This window comes from Gracilinanus agilis, chromosome 4 (genome assembly GCF_016433145.1).
Source record: "Gracilinanus agilis isolate LMUSP501 chromosome 4, AgileGrace, whole genome shotgun sequence".
Classification (NCBI taxonomy): domain Eukaryota; kingdom Metazoa; phylum Chordata; class Mammalia; order Didelphimorphia; family Didelphidae; genus Gracilinanus; species Gracilinanus agilis.
The window spans coordinates 348,377,692-348,400,256 of record NC_058133.1 but is presented as its reverse complement, the minus strand read 5'-3'; the positions used below and the strand labels follow the sequence as shown (position 1 = coordinate 348,400,256).

The window sequence follows — 22,565 nt, the reverse complement described above, 5'->3', positions numbered from 1 at the left end:
AAAATACATTACAACGTAGATAATTGTACCAGGTCAGGTTTCTCTTCCTATTTGAGTTTGATGCCACAGTTTTAGTGAATCATTTATATCTACTCTGTGGTAAGCAAATTTTCTTGACTAAAAGAAGAATTAAGATATATTTATTTGTTCACACAATTCATTAGCATGAATAGATTTCTCATTATGCCATGATGAACAGTGTGGTGATTGGTTATTACTGATGTTTTAAAATATTAATCAGTGCCTTGGTAAATATGAAAATAATGACAAGTAGTAGGAACCACCAATGAGTGTTTTAAAAATTAATTTGACAGAAAATAGTACTTACACTTTACTTGAAGTACCAAAATGACATTCACATTTCTCTTCTTTCCATAATTATGTCCTATGACTTCCTTTATACATTGTAGTTCCATACCTCTTGCTTCATACACTTCAAACATATTCTGTGCTTTGTTTCTTCTGAACCTTTGCTTAAAGTTGTTCTTCCTAAAATGCTTTTTTCCCCACTCCCAGACATCAGCTGTCCAATTTTTATAAATCCTTTATTTCTGATATCATCCCTATAAAGTCTTTTCTGTTTCCTTTAGCCATAATGAGCTTTTTATCTGAATTTCCATGGCATTTTATACCTCTTTTATTGTACTTTCAAAGTGTAATTTGTACTAGTTATTTGGGTAGATTGCTTATATCTCATGCTCAACACAGTATTGGTTGTGTAAATGAATAAAATTACTTCCAATAATTTAGACAAGAATAAGATGTTAAGATATTCAAAAGTGGTACTTTAATAGTTCTGATAATTGCCAGTGGTTATATCCATTCTTTAGTGAGAGGTATACTTACACTTTCTCAGTGGCCAGTTGTAAAATATATGCATCAGTCAAATAATCACTAAATACTTGGTATTTGCTGAACTTTTGTTTGGTATATGTTGAACTACTTGTGCCAAGATTTTTTTTTTTAATAATTAGGCTTATTTGTTTTGATTTCTTTTGAGCTGGGTCTGGGGGTTGGAAAGCCTATTTGCATGAGTAAAAGGGGTATAGAAATTATCTAATAGATTTTATCAAAAAAGCTTCAGATTTAAAAACCCAAATTTACTTTATACTATATATGGAGTGTCTTGTCTTGTACTATATTAGACATACAGTACATCTATATCGGGTAATTCAGATGCATCCAAGAGACATTAAATCTTCTGTATTATGCCAGGCTTTGTGCTAAACACTGGTTATACAAAGACAAAAACAAAGCAGTCCTGGCCTTCAAGAATTTATGCTTTATTGGGGGAAAAAAAGAATAATATGTACACAGATAAATAAAATGGAAAATATCTAACAAGTAAATATACAGTAATTGAGGAGATCTTGAAAGGCCAAATGTAAGAAGGTATTCTTGTACGGAGACTTTAAAGAAGGTGAAATTCCAAGAAAAAGGAGAATATTCCTAGTATGGAGAATACTGTGCACAGAGGCAGACAAAGGAATTAGTATTTGATGAATGAATGCCTTATTCTATTCAAATTATAGTATCACACAAATGGCAATTTCCAGCATTTTATTACAATAACATTTTATCAGTCTTATTTTTTACATGATCTGAGATCTTTTAGAACCTAGTTTTGTATTGTAGTGGATCATTGACATAAGTATGAATTTTCTTAATGACCACTAACTTAGGAAACCCAATAGTAAGGCGACAGGAACAACCTAATATGCTTTTAGTATTAACTATGTAAACTGCACAACTGCCTTCTTGGTTATTTTGTTGTATTTATGAAGAATAATTAAATGTGCACCAGAATCATTGAATACATCTCATACTGGTTTTCACATGAAACTTACATTTTCTTCATTTTAGATGTACTTCAGATGATGGGACGTGCTGGTAGACCTCAATTTGATGATCAAGGCAAAGCTGTAATCTTGGTTCATGACATAAAGAAAGATTTCTACAAAAAGTTTCTTTATGAACCATTCCCAGTAGAATCAAGGTGAATTTTACTCAAAAGGGAAAAAAAATTCAAATGAGTTAAGATTTTGTATCATATTTACATTTTCTTATGTTTGCAAATAAAATAGCATTAGTTTTTAGCTTAAAATAATCAGAAAATTTGAAATGGAATTTAATAAACAAATACATAGTAAAATCTCGTGTTTCTCAAAGGTCAGCATAACAGAAATAAAATGAAATGGATTGGCAATAAAAATTCAAATTTTGTTCCCAATATTTTTTTTAATTAATCTACTCAAAATGTGACATTAGTTCTTATTGGAGGAAGTACTAAAAGCCACTTGTGTTTTTATATTTGCCACTCTATTTTCACCTCCCCTTAATTAGTGACAATGACTGGACTACACTATTGTCCCTTCACTAATAGCTTATTCTTTACTTCCTCTCACCCATTCTCACTTTCATTTTCCTGATATAATACACCTTGAGCCCCTAGTCAATCCAACGGTTTTCTTCGCACAAAGTTGTAACACTTTTTCTTTCATATTTGTGTCCCTCAGATAATTATTTTGTTTCATGATCTTGATCTAAATTCAAATTAGAAAAAAAATTAATGTATTTACTGTTCCTTTGAATTAATTTTCTTGTTTCTGACTATAGCTATTCTTCCTAGTCCTTTGTCAGACTGACTGGCAAATTTTTACCAGCCAACAAATTTTTACTACCAAAATGCCTCACTTCTAAAAACCCATAAATGTAAAGTGCTGACTTTAAATGGTTAGGTGAGTTTCAGTTTAATTCCATGTGGTCAGTGTGAATATGCCTTATTCTCAGTTCCTTCAGTGGAAAACTCTCACATCTGGTTATAATCAGTAACCAATCAACAAATAGTTGGAGATTTTTTGAGTTTTTATGTACGCTTATACATATAGTTACCTTATAAAATTGCTGTCTTGTGCTTACTCATATCATCTTTTAAAATATTTGTTTTAAATCAACAAACATTTTTTTCTCACCTACTTTTTTTTCTTCTACCTAACTAAGGGGGAAGAAAAGAAAAACAAAAACAAACCCCTTATAACAATTATGCATGGTCAAGCAAAACAAATTATCACATTGGCTATGACCCAGATTCTGAGTCCTTTCCATAAGGAGGTGGTAGAATTCTTCATCATCTGTCATCTGAATTTGTGGTTGGTCGTGGCATTATTCTTTTGAGTTTGTTCATTTTTGCAATGTTATCATTAAATTGTCTTCATACCTCAACTCATACAAGTATTCCTAGTTTCTCTGAAATTGTCTCCCATCTTTGTTTCTTACAGCCCAATAATCCCCATTATATTCAAGTACCTCAATGTGTTTTCTTTTCCTCAGTTTATTGTCACTGCCTTACTTTTTAGTTGCTATCAATATATTAGTGCCTCTAACTAAGTTTTTTATGCTTTCTTTGATCTCTTTGGAATATAGGCTTATTGTGATACCACTCAATCAAAGGTTATTCATAATTTAATAACTTTTGGAACATAGTTCTAAATAGCTTTCTTAAATACTTGGACCATTTAACTCATAGCTCCATCATCAGTGTAATACTATTATTGTTTATTTTCATTCTTCTCCCTCTCTCTATTCCCCAACATTTGTCATATATATGTCAACTCAATTGATCTGATATGTTTGAGGCAAAACCTCAGAGTTACTTCAATTTGTATCAGTCTACCTATTAATGATTTGGAGCATTTTTTTAATCTGGTTCTAATAGTTTGGACTGCTTTCTTTTAGTTATTTCTGAGTTGGTAAATTGTACTTATCCTTGTAAATTTGAATCAATTACTTATTATATTAGGAGAATAGAGGCCATCATCAGAAATACTTGTAAAGATTTTTCCCCCTAGTTGACTGTTTCTTCAATTATTTTTTTAATTACTATTTTATTACTATACATTTTGACAAAAGTAAAACCAAAACAAAAGAATCAGGTATGTTACTATAACCGCAAGTTATTTTTAACCTGAAAAATAGAAAATTAATGAATAAGAATTAGAAAGCTATACTTATCTTAATTCCTCTAATTTTTTTATTATACCCTTTCATATAAAATAATATAATAAACATTTCCTTTTTAGTGATTAAAATTAATTAGAATTTTCATTCTGATTACTGAATGTAAGGTAGTAAACATTATAGAAGACATAAAGTATGATTAAGAATGAATATATGTCATTGGTTTACAACATAGTTTGGATTTGGAAACACTAGATTAGAATACTTATTGGTTTATGTGCAAATGAAAAATTATAGTGCATATTTCTTTTAAAAAGAACACGAATCAGTTGACAGAGTAGTTATTGAGTTTTATGCTAAATGGCACAACTTAGTGGCAAGAGGAAGTTAAATCAAAGTGTATGTGTTTGTGTATATACACACAAACTCAGAAACTGCAGAAAATCCGTTTCTTTTGAAAAAAATTTGAATAAAATTCATATATTTATTTTGTTTCTTCAATCAATAGAGATTTATTAATTATTAGCTTCTTTGTGAATGACACAGGACTAGGTACTGAGGGGACAAATAGAAAGGAGGCAGTTATGCCTTCAGAATACCTGTATTCTACCAAAGGAAACAACATGCCCATATGTAAGCACCATAAAAATATGCAAAATAAACACAAGTTAATTTGATAGGAAGAGGTATCAGGAATCAGATTATTATCAGGAAATGCCTCATATTGAAAAAGGCACTTAACTAAGCATTGGAAGATTGAGAGGCAGAAACAAGGAACCACATGAGGTAGCCTTGTGTAAAGACAATAAGGACAGACTGGCTAGATCGTAGGTAATGTGAAGGTAAGTGATATCTTAGAAAATAAAATGTTATCTTAGAAAATAAAATGTATCTACTAAATGGTGTTAAATTTGCAGAAGATTTATTTCATTAGTTTTGTATTTATTTCATTTTTTTATCCATATTTAGCTTACTAGATGTGCTTTCTGATCATTTGAATGCTGAGATTGCTGCTGGTACAATAACATCCAAGCAGGATGCAATGGATTATATTACCTGGACTTATTTTTTCCGTCGGCTTATCATGAACCCCAGGTAAATAAAATGACCCCTTTTTAGAAAAGCTAATTTCTTTATTCCCTCTTCACATTCAAGAAGACATGTTAAAAAAAAAGTAGAAAATGCATTTTAGGTATTGATTCTAAGATGAAAGATTTAAAAAAAACGAAAGAAAGAAAAGAAAAAGGTCATAATGGATTAGAGTAGACGAGAAAGATTTCTTGGAGAAGTTGAACTTAAGCTTATGCTTGAAGAATTTCTTCTTAAAGAAATTTAGGCAGAGAACAATGTGGGGAGAGCATTCCAAGTGAGGCCAACAACAGGAGCAAAGGTATGGAAATTTCAGTACCACTTCTATTGACTCTGGGAAATAATTTAAAATATTTTCATAATCTGGAAGACCCAGAAATCTAGGCAGTATAATTTAGATTTGATACAATAAGTCAGGCATTATAGTTTCTTAGCAGAGGAGTGACATAATTATTACCTAAATTACCTTGGTACATACCTAACAGTATAATAATAGATTTTCTAAAAAGGCTTTCATTTCTAATGACTGATCAACTTTATCCTGCCATGTTATTGCCTGAAGACATATAACATTGGGTTTTATTCTAAATCTAAACCAGGGTTTTCAGCCCAAGTTCCAAGAACTTGGGGGGGGGGGTTCATTTTAATCCTATGTATTTTATTTTATACATTTAAAAATGACATTCTGAAAAGGGCATCACTAGACTGTCAAAGGGTTCTGTGACATAAAAAAAAAAATTTAAGAACCTTTCATTTAAACCAAAAAATTATGGCCTGTCTACTATTTATTGCCTTTTTTAAACTAATTTTTTCAATTAAAAATCACTTCACTCTCCCGCCCATCACTTCCATCATTAGAGGGAAAAAAAGATAAGAAAACTCTTATGACATTCCCAGCGCCTTTCCATTTAGGTATAAATATGATATTTTGTTTCCAAAGAATTCCTTATCTTTAATACAAGGACAAAGTTATCACAACACTTAGAACAATGAGGGACTGTCCTCAAAGCTAGTTAATTACTAATTGATATAGAAATATCAAATATAAACTATTTCATTTCTAATGATTTCTAAAAATATCCTCAAGTTTATAAAAGAAACCTGCTTCTGTGAAGGTGGAATATGATTGTTTCCTCATAGCATAAGCAAAGATCCCTGCCTTCAATTGTATTAATATAATACATTTGGAATGTGACTAGTCTACACCAGCGGTTCCCAAACTTTTTTGGCCTACCGCCCCCTTTCCAGAAAAAATATTACTTAGCACCCCCTTACAGTTATTCACCACCCCCAAATGCACCAGTGGCCATCACCACTCCCCTGAATCACTGCAGCACCTACCAGGGTGGGGGGGTGGGGGGGGTGGCGCCCACTTTGGGAATCACTGTTCTACACATTTACAATATGATGTGAATTTTTTTATTTTTCCTTCCAAGATTAAGTCATATGTTGTTATTCAGTTATATTTGACTCTTCACAATCCAGTATGGTATTTTCTTGGTAAATATCCTAGAGGGGTTTGCTATTTCCTTCTCAAGTGGATTAAGGCAAACAGATTAAATAACTTGCCCAGATTGCACAGCTAGTGTCTGTGATCAGTTATGAATGTGGATCTTTCTGACTCCAGGCCCAGTTCTCAATCCATTGAGCCACCTAACTGCCTCCACTAAGCCTTATAGAATAAATTTTAAATGCAGTAAAGACCATCTGATGGTTTTATATTGGCTTGGATTTTGTTGATCCAACCCTTCTCTTCAGGCCAATGAAATACATTTCTAAGGAGTTGTAAACTTGTTTAATTTCACTTGGACCACTATCAGTAGACCAATACTTACATTGTTTTCTTAGTCGATTTCTGAAAGTATACTTTGTTGTTTGTGTTTGCTTGTCAGCTTTTACAACAAACTGTAACATCTAAAACAATTAGCATAGACTATATCAGATCACAAAATTTTCTCTTTATGATTTTATTATCTATGCTTAGTAATCGAATAAAATTATACTTATTGCCATGATCTTTAAAAAGGTGTATTCATTAGATGGCATAATTACCATGCCGTATAGTACTTTTAACTTTCTAAAACACTTTCATACCATTGGCTTATAGGGATAAAACTATGGAGTCATCATTAATACTATCCATGGAGCCTAAAATGTCCGTGGTTTTGATGCTATTATGTCTGGGAATCTTGTACCTTCTATCATAAAGTGAAGCAACAGTCTCATAGCTCCTTTTATGAAAATGAGACCAAGATTTAGCCCATTATCTACTTTTGTAGCCAGGTGTTTAGGACCTCTTGGCCTCAAATCCCCCCTGATTCTAGGAAACCTAAACTGATCTTTATTTCATGAAAGACAAAATAATTCTTTGTGTGAACAGCTATGGTAGTTAATTATTAACTAAGCATGAGGGATATGAGTTAATTAGCTTCTGTTTTTTGTTATCTTTTTTAGGGTTATTGAATCATAGATTTTATATATAGAAGGACTCTCAGCATTCAGCCTAGTTGTCCAAGTCCAATTCCTAATTAATATTAGAGTTCCATTTACAATATCCCTGACAAATAATCACCTACCTTCTATCAATCACATATCCGTATAGGATCAAGCAAAATAATCCGTACATTTCTTCCATGTGGTGGTCTTAATTTATTTGAAGATAGCATGTCCCCCTAAACCATCTATTCTACTGGTTAATATCCCCATTTACAATGTCCTTATGTATGGCTTCATCACCACCCTTTCTCTAGATAATTTAAGCTTTCCAATATGCCTTCTAAAGTATAATACCTAAAATTGACACAGTATTCCAATAGCTCATTGGGATAACTGACTACCTCTTTTTGAATAATCTATTTATGCAGAGTTTTTTTAACTTCAAAATTACACCGAGGACATCCATTGGGCTTTTACTGTTCCTTGAAATCTCTTTCACATGAATTTCTTTGTAAGCCAGGCCATTCTCATCCAAACAGCATGATGAGTCAGGAGAGAACTGAGATCAAGCCCTACCCTGAATACTTACTAACAGTGTGACTGACCATGGACAGATCACTTAATTTTCCTCAATATCAGTTATTCCTCTAATATTAACTAACAGGATTCTTGTGAGAATCAAATGAGTTGTGTTGTATGTAAAGCATTTTGCAATCTTTAAAACCATTATATAAATACCATAATATGATTACTAAGAGGTAATGTAGTGGCAACTATGTGGCATAGTGGCCTGGAGTTGGGAGGATCTGGATTAAATTCTGGCCTCAGACACTTCCAAGGAGTGTGATCCCTGATAAAACACATAACCCCGATTGCCTAGTCCTTACTGGCCTTCTGTCTTAGAATTAATACTAAGACAAAAGGTAAGGGTTTTAAAGAAAAAGACAGTGTATACCAGGAGATACAATACTGAGCTTGGAATCTACCTTCAAAATCTGCCTCATATATCTATTAGCCATGCTAACCTTCATGTAGCAGTGAGATAACTTATTGTCTTTTCCCCAAAATCCACATCTTCTTCTCATTTTGAGATCCAACTCATTTATCTGCAATTCAGAGTACTGAATTAAATGTCATAGATTTTTTAGAAGACTTTTTTCATCTATTTGGTTTTTCCTGTATGTTAAGTTGACTTTTTTTTAATAGTAAATCAGGGAATTCATTTGGGCTTTGATGAAATTACATTAACATAATCTTATTCTATTTATAGACAATCTCTTTTCCATTTTGTGCAGTTCATTCAACATGGCAGGGGCAAACATCATTTATCAAGGATATTTATACAAATTTGTATAATTTTAGCATATGCTTGAGAGAGTCTTTGAAGAATGGCTCTTAGTTTGAGTTTGGTTGTATGGTTTCAAATGCTTTTTATAGTCACTAAGTAAAATGAGATTTTGTTTTCTCTGTACCATTCATTTAGTTATATGTTTGTAGAAAATATATTGTGAAATATTTGGCTATTCCCTTAAGCTTTAAAAAAATAACTTTCAGAACCTATGTAGATAGATCATTTTCATGATTTTTCTTATAAAGAAAAAAAGTAGGCATCTAGGTTAGTAGTTATTGATATTCTCCTAGTCATCTTTTTTTGCTTAATATCTGACACCTCATTTTCCTTCTTTTGGTATATTTGCTTTCTTGAAAATATGCTTTGAATACAAGAGAATTTTGGTTTTTATCCTGGAAGTGATATGGAGCAATTGTAGTTTTTTGAATAGGGAGGAAGGATATCATGGTTGTTCTTTAGAAAGATCACTTTGACAGCTGGGGTGAGGTGGGGTGGGAATGGACCATCATGGGGAGAGACTTGAGGCAGGTCAACCAATCATCAAACTATTGCAATAGTCCTAGGATAAGGTAATAAAACTCTAAAGTGAGGATATGTCAGTGTCAGAGGAGAATGAGATTTGGTGAAGGGGCAGAGGCAAATTGATAGAATGTGACGACAGAATGGATAGGAGAGGTGAAAAAGTGAACTGTAATGGATGACATTTGTGTTGAGGTTCTGAGTAACTGGGAGGATAATGATTTTCTTGATTAGTCAGTAAACATTTATTAAATGCCTGCTCAATAACAGGCACTGACTAAGCACTAAAGATATAAAGAAAGGCAAAAGATAGTTCTTGCCCTCAAGGTGCTCATAATCTAATAGAGGAAACAACATGTAAATAATTAGGTACAATAGATTGCATATAGTGTAAATTGGAAGTAATCAGCAGAGAGAAAGTACTAGAATTAAGAGGGATTAGAACAGGTTTTCTATAGAACATGGGATTTTTGCTAGGATTACAAAAGTCAGAAGGCAGAAATGAGAAGGGAGAGCACTCAATGCATGAGGAATAGTTAGTAAAAAAAGCCCCAAGTTGGGAAATGGTGTGTCCCAAGGAAACAAGAAGACTAGTGTCACTAAATCAGAGCATTTACAGGAGGATTAAGGTATAAAAAAACTGGAAAGGTAGAGGGCAGTTGGTTTTGAAGGACTTTGAATGTCAAATGGAAAATCTTATTAACTATACTGAAGATGATAGGAATTTCTTGAGTAGATGGGTAACATAGTTCGACCTGTGCTAAAAGAAAATCATTGATGACTGAGTAAAAGATAGGTATAAACAGAGGCCATTGTGGCAGGCAGAGCAACTAACATGCTATTATAATAATCCAGGTGTGAGATGATGAGAAAGGGCCTTTACTGGAGTTGTGGTAGTGTCAGAGGAGAGAAGAGGGCATATATAAGATGTTACAAAGGAAAAATCAACAAGCTTTTGGAACATGTTGGATGGAGGGGTGCAGAATAAAAATGAGGAGTCAGAGATGGGACCTGCATTTCAAACCTGAGTGACTGAAAGGATGGTGATAGTCTCAACAATAATAGGGGAGTTAGGAAGAAGGGAAGGTTTTGGGGGAAAGCTAAGTTCAGTTTTGAATATATTGAATTTGAAATATCTAGAGTACATTTAGTTCATGATTTTTAATATGCAGATGGAGATATACAACTAGAGATCATCACTGAGATCAGAACTGGGTTAATAAATTTGTAATTCATCAGCATAGAAATGATTATTGAATCCATGAGAGCTGATGAGATGACCAGTTCAACATATGACCCAGGAAAGAACTGAGGAAGTCATGATGAAGACAAAGTACATAACTCAGTGTGTGGCTGAGTGGTGGAATGACAACAGATTGTGTTTTAAAGGGGGGGGGGCGGATTTTTAGATTTCATGAAAATGTTGGCAGATTTGTGGATGATGGGAGGATCAAAAATATGGCTGTCTCTGTATAGCAGAGGGAATAAGATAGAGTGTAGGCCACTGAAAATGAGTTAGTTGAAAAACTAAAAAGTTAGGGTAATTGAGGTTGCATCACTATGTATTTTGAAGTCTAGTACAAGGGCAGGAGATGGAGAAGAGAGAAAGATTGAATTTATTGAGGAAAGAAAAAGAATGTCAGGTCAGCAAATAGCTGCTGGAATTTTCATTGGATGATAAGTATGGATTGAGTGAACCTCAAAAGAGGAGAGATTACTGAGTGATGGTAGTAGAAAGTGAGCATTGAAATATCATTAGGGAGCAAGAAGTGTTTCTACCTCCCACTTTGCGGAGGATACGAGTGTTGTTGTCCCAATCATTGTTGGAAGGAGTGGCCAAAGAGACTATCACTAGGAAAGAGTCACATCTCTCTGAGAGCCAGCAGATGGAAAAGAAGAGTAGAAAAGGAAAAGATTTTAAATGAAAAGAGCTTCTATGGAGAAAGTATTTTGGAAAGAACAGTGGAAGGTATGGAAGGCTTAAGAGTATAACATTGGTGAGGGGATAAAAGAATTCTATTGAGGGTGGAGAGAATAATAGAATGAGCAGTATTAGTGCCTAGGAGGTTTGGGTTTAAGTAACAAATAGAGGTTCAGATGACTAGCATGGGAAAGTTTGACTGGGAGGTATTTTCTAAGTCATTGACAGACAAATTCCCATGGGTTATCAACATCCCTAGAGGACTGACCTCAGAATAAAGTCCTCTCAGGGCGTTAAGCAGCTCAGGAATGGGTCCAGTGGGATGAGGAATTGATGTAGTATGACATTTCAGGCCTTTAACTGCATAGGCCAGGCAAGGCAGACTAGGAGAGCACTGGAAGGAGTATGATGGAATGACTTTTCTCTCCATCTAAGTAGACAAGAACAGACCTGGATATCAACAGCAGGATAGAATGGCATCTTTCTCCATTCCTTATAGTGAGGAACAAGTCAGGCAAGGGAATGTTGTCTTCTGTCCCTTATTAAAGCAGGATGGGTCCCATTCAAGCAGGAATTGTCCAGTTAATGATACTGGCCCATGATGAGGCTAAAACTAAGGGATATTTTGTTTTCACATGAGAATTTTCTTTCTTAATTGGCATTACATATCTTTTTACCAAACAATGGGAACAGTGCTTTCTATAGATCGATTATATTTCTATATAAAATAATCATAGCTTGTATTACTAAAAAAAATTATAAAAACTCACATATACATACAAATATTGGCTTGAGGTGCAAAAAAGATGTGTCAGAAAGTCCCATGAGAATAAATTGTGAAATATTGATTAGGTAACTATTGAATAGGCTCCCCAAAAGTGCTATAACTTTTATCATACTTTTGTTTCTTTTCACAAGACCCTTGACTCAATTCTGCACCTTATAACTTTATCCATATTTTGTTGGTATTAAACCTTTAGCATTAATTAATAGAATTAGCAGATTGCTACATTATTTCAAGCCATTAAAATGAATATAGGAAAGTAGTACATCATTAATTAGATGATAATAGAACAATTTATTGAATTAGAATAACATTCTTAAAGCACAAGTCATCATCAATGGCATGGTGATTAGGGGAAAAGAATGGTAAAGGAAGAGAACACTAGCCTGGGTGTTGTATAGTGAGACTTCCTTTGTATGTCCTAAGACTCCATTGTGGAAGGCCTATCAGGATCACTGACCTCTTAGTTCATCAGGTCACTACCTTGTTAAGGTTCTTGTTTTCTTAGCCTGTGGAGACAACTGCAATTGCTTTTATTTTGTGCGCATAATTCTTATTTTGGAGAGGTTTGAAAGATCTTGAAGATCAGAAAAAATGTCTAGTTCTCCATTTTTTTGATCATATGATCTGGGAGTATAATTTCATTATTAAACCTAGATTCAATGAAATAAAATTACCAAAATCTGAAGAAGGAAAAGAGACTCTTGAAATATTGAAAATTTTCACTGAATGCAAACTACTATTAAATGAGATGACACAATCAACATCAATATCTTTTTAAAAATTTGAAAAGAGATGAGAGTACTTCTAAAAAATGCTTTTTGAGTTTGAGGCATAAAACTTAAGTTACAGACCTCTTTTACCAAACTCTAGAGTAAGGAAAAAAGAAACACAAATAAAGAAATGAGGCAATCAAAAAGTAGATCAGAAATTCTAAGTTCAGTCACAACCAATTGTAACTATCCTTACAAAACATAAAAATAGTATAAAGAATAAAAGGGGCAATTCAGCATCAATCAAAAACCATACTAAAGAATCATGAGAATTAAAAAACCTCCAGGCAAGACCAAACCTTCAAGAAGGCTGTAGAAATGTTTGGACATAAGAAGTTCAAATCAATAAAAATATGAGTTGAATAAGAAAAGAAACAGAAAGCTTATATACCATTAATATAGTGAACAGATAACTAGGGGAAGTGAATGAAAATAGGCAAGTTTAAAATAAATCTTTCTTATAACATAATACCAATGTAATAATGTCAAGAATAATTGATATAAAATGTGGCATCTTTCATGCTTCTTTGGTGCTTCTGTTGAGCCTTAAATCGATTATCATCTTGCCTTAATATAGCTTCCAAACCTAAAAAGTAGAGCCAAAGCACTTTATTAATTACTTCATCTATGTGAATGATATCAAGCTATAGAGTTCCACCAAAAAAATCTTCATCTCATGAAATCTCCAAATATAAGATTTGGAGTATTTTGTGTAACATACACAAAGGAAAGATAGAAAATAACCCTTGCATACAGATGCATACAGTGACTGAAGATAGTACCTAAAAATACCTTAGCCATTTCTGGGCAAGGCACATTCAGGGGCGGCAGAGTCAAGATGGTGGCTTAGATAATTGAGTCCTCTGTAAAACCCTTCCACACAAATCAAAAACAAAACTCTTAGAGGGGTACAGAAAGCCAAATATAACAACAGGACAGCGCTGGGGGACCCTCCTGCTCAATTCAACTTAAAATGTACACAGAAAACGTTGAATTCTCAGGTTTAAGGAAAAGAAAGAAGAAAAAAGAAAGGTCCCAGGGCCCCTCCCCCACCTACTATGTCGAGACTCAGGCAGTTGCTGGGGGGCTGCTGGGATCTCAGGGTGAGGGCTCCAGCATGGAGGGAGTGCCTTGCTATCACAGCTACTTGAGGCTCAGGGATCTGACCACAGCTGGCAGGGAGGCAGCTGAAGGAAAGGGGCAGAGAGGAGGGCAGCCTAGTTACAGCCTTTAAACACCACTCTTCCATCTTGGGCCTCTGCCTCTGGAGGTTATGGCCTCAGGGCATATCCAGCTCTGCAGATCAGTTCTGCCTGCTTAATCCTGTCTAGCAATAGTGCAAATAAGAAGCCTTCAGAGGGCAGGGAAGCTCAGTCTCCAACACCCCTCCCCCACCTACCACTCTGAGACCCACAGTAAGAATCTGGCTGACTGGGATCTCACGGCAAAGGCTGCATCCATGACAGAGTACCCTGATACCACCACAAGAAGCTCAGGGCTATGACCTGGCAGCTGGCAGGGATGTGGCTAGCAGAAAGGAATAGAGAGGAAGACAAAGGTAACTACCTTCAGCCTCCACAATTTTACCTTCTGCTGGCAGCTGGGAAAGATCTGGCCTCATTAATACAACAGGCCAGTTCCATCAGCCTAATCCAGTTAATCAGCAGAGCAAAGAAGAAGACTCTTCAGGACAAAATAGCCTAAACCCACAGATCCAGCAAATAAACAGAGGAGCAAGAATACAGCCAATGACAGGGGAGAAAGAAGGAAAAAAATATGAGTAAACAACAGAAAAAGAAAAAAAGAAATTATTATCGACAACTTCTTTCCAAGTAATGAACAAAGAACAAATGGAACAGAGGAGGACCAAGGAACACCAAGCAAAAACTCAGGAACTCCGATGAATTGGACACAGGCTTTGGAGAACTCAAAACAGAATTCAAAAAACAAGAGAGGCTGAAGACAATTGGGAAAAGAACTTAAAAAGCAAAATAGATCATTTGGAAACAGAGGCATATGAACTAAAACAAGAAAATAGTATTCTAAAATGCAGAATTGACCAGCTTGAAAATGAGACAAAGAAAGTGAAAGACGACCTACACAGAAAAACAGACCAAAAACAAAAGGATGATCAAAAAGGCAGGGATGAAATTCAGACTTCAAGAGTTAGAATCCAACAACTAGAGCAAATGACTTCACAAGGCAGCAAGATTCTATAAAACAAAATCAAAAGGATGAAAAAAATGAGGAAAATATAAAATACCTCATTGATAAAACAACACCTGAAAAATAGATCCAGAAGAGACAATTTAAGAATTAATTGGACTGGGGCAGCTGGGTTGCTCAGTGGATTGAGAGCCAGGCCTAGAGACAGGAGGTCCTAGGTTCAAATCTGGCCTCAGACACTTCCCAGCTGTGTGACCCTGGGCAAGTCACTTGACCCCCATTGCCTATCCTTACCAATCTTCCACCTATAAGTCAATACACAGAAGTTAAGGGTTTAAAATTAAAAAAAAAAAAAAAAAAAAGAATTAATTAGACTACTGAAAAATCTTGACAAAAGAAAAAGCTTGCACATCATTCTATAGGAAATTATCCAAGAAAACTGCCCTGACATTCTTGAACAAGAGGGTAATGTAGAGATTGAAAGAATTGACAGATCACCTCCTGTATTAAATCCCTATTTGACAACACCCAAAAGTGTTATAGCCAAGTTCAAGAACTTCCAGACCAAGGAAATGATACTACAAGCTGCTAAAAAGAAACCATTCAGATATCATAGAGCCACAGTTAGGATAACACAGGACCTGGCTGCATCCACACTGAAGGGCCAGAAGGCATGGAATATAATATTCTGGAAAGCAAGGGAACTGGATCTACATCCAAAAACTAAATTGGAAATCATGAAAATCAAAGGAGAAATTAATAAAAGTGAAAGTAAAAGAACTGTTGAACTAATTAATAAGACAAGGTGCTCATTAATCTAATTTAAAAAACAAAAGAAGAAAATAAAATTGACAGTATCAAAGATGAAAAGGCTGATTTCACCTCTAATGAAGAGAAAATTAAGCTAATGATTAAGAACTATTTTGCCCAATTATGTGGCAACAAATATGAAAAACTAGGTGAAATGGGTGAATATTTACAAAAATATAAATTGCCTAGATTAACAAAAGAGGAAATAGTATACTTAAACAATCCCATCTCAGAAAAATAAATTGAACAAGCCATCAAGCAATTCCCTAAGAAAAAATCCCCAGGGCCAGATAGATTTACAAGTGTATGCTAGCAAACATTTAAAGAACAACTAATCCCAATACTATACAAACTATTTGACAAAGTAAGTAAAGAAGGAGTTTTACGAAATTCCTCTTATGGTACAAATATGGTACTGATTCCAAAGCCAGGTAGACCAAAAACAGAGGAAAAAAACTATAAATCAATCTTTTTAATGAACATAGATGGAAAAAATTGTAAATAGAACACTAGCAAAAAGACTCAAGCAAGTGATAACAAGGATTATTCACTATGATGGGGATGTTTACTTTAAATGATCACTCTGTTGCAAATATCGATAATATGGAAATAGGTTTTGATAAATGATACATGTTTAAAAAAAAAAGACATTCAGCATAAAGTCATCAGAGGGATAAGCTATGATTGAACTTGTTATGAAACTTACCAGCATCCTGAAATCCAAATTGGATGGAAAGAACATATTTAAAACAATGGACACCTATGCAATACTAATCTTAATATCCACTTTAGGAAGTGTAAAATGAACCATAACAAATTTTAAAGGTTAAAAAAAACCATAACCCTATAGTTTATATATATATATATATATATATACATATGTATATGTATATACATATATATTTAGTTATTTAGTTAGTGAAACTTTACTCTGAAGTAGCGACAGAATGATGACCATTTCCTCACTAAAAAGTAGGAAGAAGATTAATAGACATTCTTCCATTATATGACAAATAGGTCAGAAACCTACAGAAATACTTCTAGAACAGGCAATAGCTTGTTGAAAGTACCATTGAATTTCTTAAATATATCCAACTGTGATTTACCCCTAGATAGAGCCTTTGAAATTGCCAAGATCCAAGGTTAGAGTTGTATCTAAGGGTAGTACCTGGACAAACTCAGTTAACAATATTTTTTTTAAACCCTTAACTTTTGTGTATTGGCTCCTTGGTGGAAGAGTGGTAAGGGTGGGCAGTGGGGGTCAAGTGACTTGCCCAGGGTCACACAGCTGGGAAGTGTCTGAGGCCAGATTTGAACCTAGGACCTTCTGTCTCTAGGTCTGACTCTCAATCCACTGAGCTACCCAGCTGCCCCCAGTTAACAATATTTTGATAAAGAAGCATAAAAAAAGTGATTTAGTCATATAAGTATGTTTCTGTAAATGAAAGTTTTTTAGCAAGACCAGATTTTTGTCACCAGATATTGCAAAAAGACCCCAAACCAAGTGTTCAATGTCGATTATGCAGGAAATGGTTAAAACTGCAACACATCACAACAGACTATAAAATCTTAGCACCTACCTGCCTAGCAAGACACAAATCAGTAGCTAGAAATTAAATATCAAATGCTATCTATCTTTCATGTACTGACAACAAATTCCTCAGCTATAAATATTGACCTGAAAATATCCCAGAGAATTCAGCTTTCAAACCAACTGGAACCAACGTATCATCACAAATTTTACTGTTGTTCACAACTGTTCAGAGAAAACATTTATCCACAAAAATTTAAAAACTGTGATTTTAATAGCTTCATGCCAAATACTTAGCAAAGATCAACATTATATGGAAACAATTCTAGATATATATTATTCCTGTTTTACTATATGTTACTAGGATTGTACTAAGGATTCTTAACAGTGAGCCCAAAAGAACCAGTTTACATGCTAATACTTATATAGCAATATGGATCTTTGCAGTTGTCCATAAAATATTAAATACAAAAGAATAATATAATCACCCCTGATCATCAAAATAGATAAAATGAAATAACAATAACATTTTTATATGCTGCCTTAGGTTTTCAAAACAGCAATTTTGTTAGGAAAGAAGACACTGTGTTGTAGTACAAAGATCACTGACTGTATTTAGGGAAGTCCATGTTCAAACCACAACTTTAACACCAACTTTGTGACTTTGGACAAGTTACTTAAATCTACTAAGGTTTCAGTTTCTCCATCTATAAAATGAGAAGCCTGGAAAAGAAGGCCATTGAGAATTCCTTTTAGCTCTAAATACTATGATCCTATAAAGAAAATTCTTAACCTGAGGTCTTTGACTTTTCTTTAATATTTTGATAATTGTATTTCAATGTTATTGATTTCCTTTGTAATCTCGTGTATTTTATATCAAGTATCTAAAAACATAATTTTAAGAGATCCATAGATTTCAGAGTGGCAAAGGAGTCTCTGACACACACAAAAAAGTTAAAAACTCCTTTTAATCATTCTGCATAAGAAACTAACCCTGAAAGGTTGTCACTTGTTCATGATTCCAGAGCTAGTTAGGATACAATCAAGACTGGTAGCTTATGCATTTAATTCCAATCAATTAATTAGTAAACATCTGTTAAATCCTGCTACTCTCAAGGCCTGTGCTAAGTGCTGAGAACAGGGGGGAAAAAAAAGAAGCAGCAAAAGACAGCTTCTGCCCTCAAGGACCTTATAATCATATGAGATAGGCAACATGCAAATTGATATATATGAAGCAAGCCACAAATGGGATAACTAACAAATAATTAACAGTAGGAAGATACTAGAATTAAGAGGAGTTGGTGAACCTTTTCTTGTAAAAGGTGAAATTTTGCATCATGGATGTGACTTTTTTATGCCAGTTTTCAGGACTGTATTAAAATGACAACTTTGGCAGTTATATAAAGGGCAGTTTTATAAAGAAATGCTTTAAAAAAAAAAAAAAAAACAAGGATACCAGTTGGAAAACTGTTTCATTAGACTCAGTGAGAAATTACAAAAATGTGATGCAGCATAACTGTGAGTAGGGAAAGTACTACACTAATGCAAGGTAATTTCAAGAAAAGAAAGGTTTGATCTTGACAGTTCTTTGAATATGATGGAAAAGTAAGGATCAAATATTATTCAGAAAAGCACCTGAAAAAAAACAACCCGTAGAACATATCCATGTGTGGTCAGAAAGTCTCATTCTGTAGAATAATCAAGAATAATGATAGAGAAAAGGTCTTTATATTTGGCAGTTAAGAGGTCATTGATAACTTTGGAGTTTTTTATTTTGTTTCAACTTCACCTTTTACAAGTGGATATTTACTTCAAAAATATCACAGGAACAAATGTATAAACATCCCCCAAAGTACTTATGGGTCATAATCTCCCATATACCAACATAGTTTTTAGGAGAGTAGACTCAAAACAGCTCAGTTTCTACAAAGCATTGGTCCACTAAGTTCACTTGCAGAGGTGCCATCATTGTCAGAATGTTTCTGCTGCCATTGGCCTGAGGTCCTGAAGGTTACTTCCAAAGGTTTCTTAGTTCTTAAGGGCACTGACGCTGTACTAGCTTGCCTAGAAATCAACTCTCACACTCCTGTGGCTTTCTGTCCTATGGCCAGGAACTCCACTCCCTGCACTCAAAAAGAACAAACAAAAAAGTCTGAAGACCTAGGCCAATCATGGTGAGCCTATGACACGGGTGCCAAAGATGGCATGCAGGGTGTTCTCTATGGACACATGTTCCCTACCCCCCTCCATTCATTTACTAGAAAAGCTGCTCCCCTCCCCCTCTCCACTGTGCCTGATGGCATTTTTTTCACATCCCCCACCCCTCTGCCCAGCAGCCCAATGGGAGCACACAGAGGACAAGATGGGTAGCTCACAGGTGGTAGAGCTGGAAGGGAGCAGAGCACTGGGGCTATTCCTCTCCCTCTCTATATTCACTGAAGAAAATCCTCACTTCATCCACCCCTCCACCCAGCAGACTAATGAGAGGGCTTCCTCCCTCCCCTTTGTGGGATAAGGGTGTTTCAGGGTGTACCCAACACTCGCTCAGGTGGGGGAGGGGGTAGGACAGGGAATGCAGTCTCTGGCAGGGGGGTGGGCATGGAGCTTGGCACTCCATCTCTAAAAGGTTTGCCATCACTGACCTAGGCCCAATTCTTATGGGCCATATGGCTTCAGAGAAGAAAGCTGGCTCTAAGAAAAATTAAATGTACTAGGTACTTAGTAAATGTTACATAACTGATTGATGGATTCTCTTGTTACTCATATAATGTCGAGAGAAATGGAGAGTAGGCCCATAGCAACTCAGTGGTGCCCCTTTCCTATCTGCCCCTCTCCTTGAGAATTTGTAGGCCAGACAATGGACAAGAGTCTTTGAAAAAGAAGAAAATTAACGGATTGAAATTATATTCTCTTGGAGATAGTACCCACAATGGTGGAATCACAGATTCACCAAAGTACTAGAAAGACAAAATTTCCTTCTAGTTGTAAGGATGGGATTTGTGCAAAAATGCACAAAGGATGGGACAAAAGGAGCCAGAGAAGGAGTTGCTGACAGTTGGTGACAGTTACTGACAATTGAGACCAGAGAGGGAATTCTGGGAGTTTCTTGGAGGAAGAAGGAGAGGAGAGGTCTTCGGGCGGAGAAAGGAGGAGGACATCTCAGCTTGAATCCAATCCTGAGGGCTTCCTGAGGATCTTTCTTTGGACATTGAAACCCTGATTCCCTGATCAAAGATTCCATCGCATATCACCCAGCAAGACTTCAATCATAGAGTTAGCAAAGTTTTTGGACTCCATTTTGGGAGTGATCTCTTAGTCTCCTTCCCCCATTACCCAACCTTTCTGAGAGACCCTTTACCGGTCTAACTTACAATTATAGAAAGGATAGAAATAGAAACAGAAGAAGAGGTAAGGGAAGAAGCTTGGGAGTGGGAACCCCAAAGGTTCCCACCTGAGTAACAGACCCCATAGAAATAGAGAAGAGGGCACCCTAAAATCCCTCTGCCCTTCACCCCTTTCCCCAACCCCTAAATTGCGAATAATAAAAGTCATTCATTACTCAGATAGCATTCCAGAATGCCTAAGAGACAACAAGGGAGAGGGGAATCACAACTTGGTCTGGCTGCCTCCATCTTGAGGCCAGACCACCCGCTGTGAAGTTGACTGACCTCAGGGGATCCTTGTGTGAACCTCTCATTCAGAATTGGATTGGGGTACCCCATACCTCATCTTATAGGGAAGCCTTGCCCCCAACTCCTGTGGGGCAGCACGACCATCCAGGTCACCCAGTTTAGGGGTGATACCCCCTTAAAGTCTCCCAGTGTATATTTAACACAAGGGGAGAGCTAGAAGAGAGTCTCACCTCATAGACTTTTATCTCTCCCCTCTCAAACATTGGTGGCTGGCTCTTTATTCTTACATAGTCAATCAAGTAGCACTTGTGTTAGCACAATGCTACTGTGTAAAAAGTAATCTTTCTTCTTTTACTTCCTTTCTGCATAAATAAATATCAAAACATCATATGTAAGGTATATATATGTGTGTGTGTGTGTGTGTGTATATATATTACTTAATTTTAAAGGAAAAATAGCATTCAGAAATATTCTTCAGTATTATAATAATGCATATGAATATAGATTAAAATAATGAAAATATCTTCTGTTTTCTTTCTTAATTAATGTTGCTAAAGTCAACTCTCAGGTAACCGGTTTTTTATTGGTCACTTTGCAAATTAGCTAGAATTTTTTTCTCTCACTACCTTTTTTTGGTTTTTCTTTTCTTTATCAGAAGCAACTTTCTCCAAGCATCTAAAGGAAAAGGATATAATTACAATAACAAACTTGCTAATTTCTAATAAATCCATTAAACTGTTTGTTGTGGATTACATTATTTGGCTAGAGGGACAGCTAGGTGGCTTCATGAATAAAGAATCAGGCCTGAAGAGGGGAGGCTGTGGGTTCAAATGTGATCTCAGACACTTCCTAGCTATGTGACCCAGGGTCAGTCAACCCCAGTTTCCTGGCCTCTCCTGCTCTTTTGCCTTACAACAGATACTTAGTATTGATTCTAGGACAAGCAGTAAGAGCTTTTAAAATTTCTTCTTTAGCTGGAGTGAAGATTTAAATTATTTTTAGACTGAATTTCTTTTACCACCTTGTCATCTATTATCATAGAGTTAGGCTTTCACAAATGTAATTTTTCTGGAAGGTGACATAATGACATTGAAGCATATAAAGGAAAAATACTATCAAGTATTTTAATCTGAGGAAATAGACATGAATTTCCCCTTTATGATTTCTTCCACTTTAACCAAGTGACTATATTTTGTAATATTTAAATTAAAATTTTCAACTTTTATTTTAAAACTTCATTAAAGTTTCCACTTTTTAAAGTCAGAAAGATTCTCACCAGTCTTTTCCATTTTTGTACATATTGTATATACATAAACATATATTAAATATATGCATTCACACTACAGTACTTTAGTGGAATCTCTGGGTCACTACTCTAATGGTACAAATTCACAACCCATCTAGGACGTTTCATCGTATACCATTCTTGACCTATTCTTTCCACAAATCCTCCACAGCAGAGACCACACAGCATGTTTGATCTCTTAAAATTTCATGGATTCTACAGGAACATATGGTCTCTTTCCTTTATTCCCTCTTCTTACTGCATGTCTATCTCACCTCCTTTCCCAGTTACACATCTCTAAAAACATCATT

The 22,565-nt window shown here is 35.1% G+C and overlaps 1 protein-coding gene across 1 annotated transcript in view; it reads left to right on the top strand.

Moving 5' to 3' along the window:
• Positions 1 to 22,565, top strand: part of ASCC3 (activating signal cointegrator 1 complex subunit 3) — a 357,810-nt gene that overhangs the window by 251,049 nt on the left and 84,196 nt on the right. The window contains exons 32-33 of the mRNA XM_044675397.1: positions 1,864 to 1,996; positions 4,927 to 5,052. Of these exons, the coding sequence (XP_044531332.1) occupies positions 1,864 to 1,996; positions 4,927 to 5,052 (259 nt within the window). The remainder of the gene's footprint in view (positions 1 to 1,863; positions 1,997 to 4,926; positions 5,053 to 22,565) is intronic.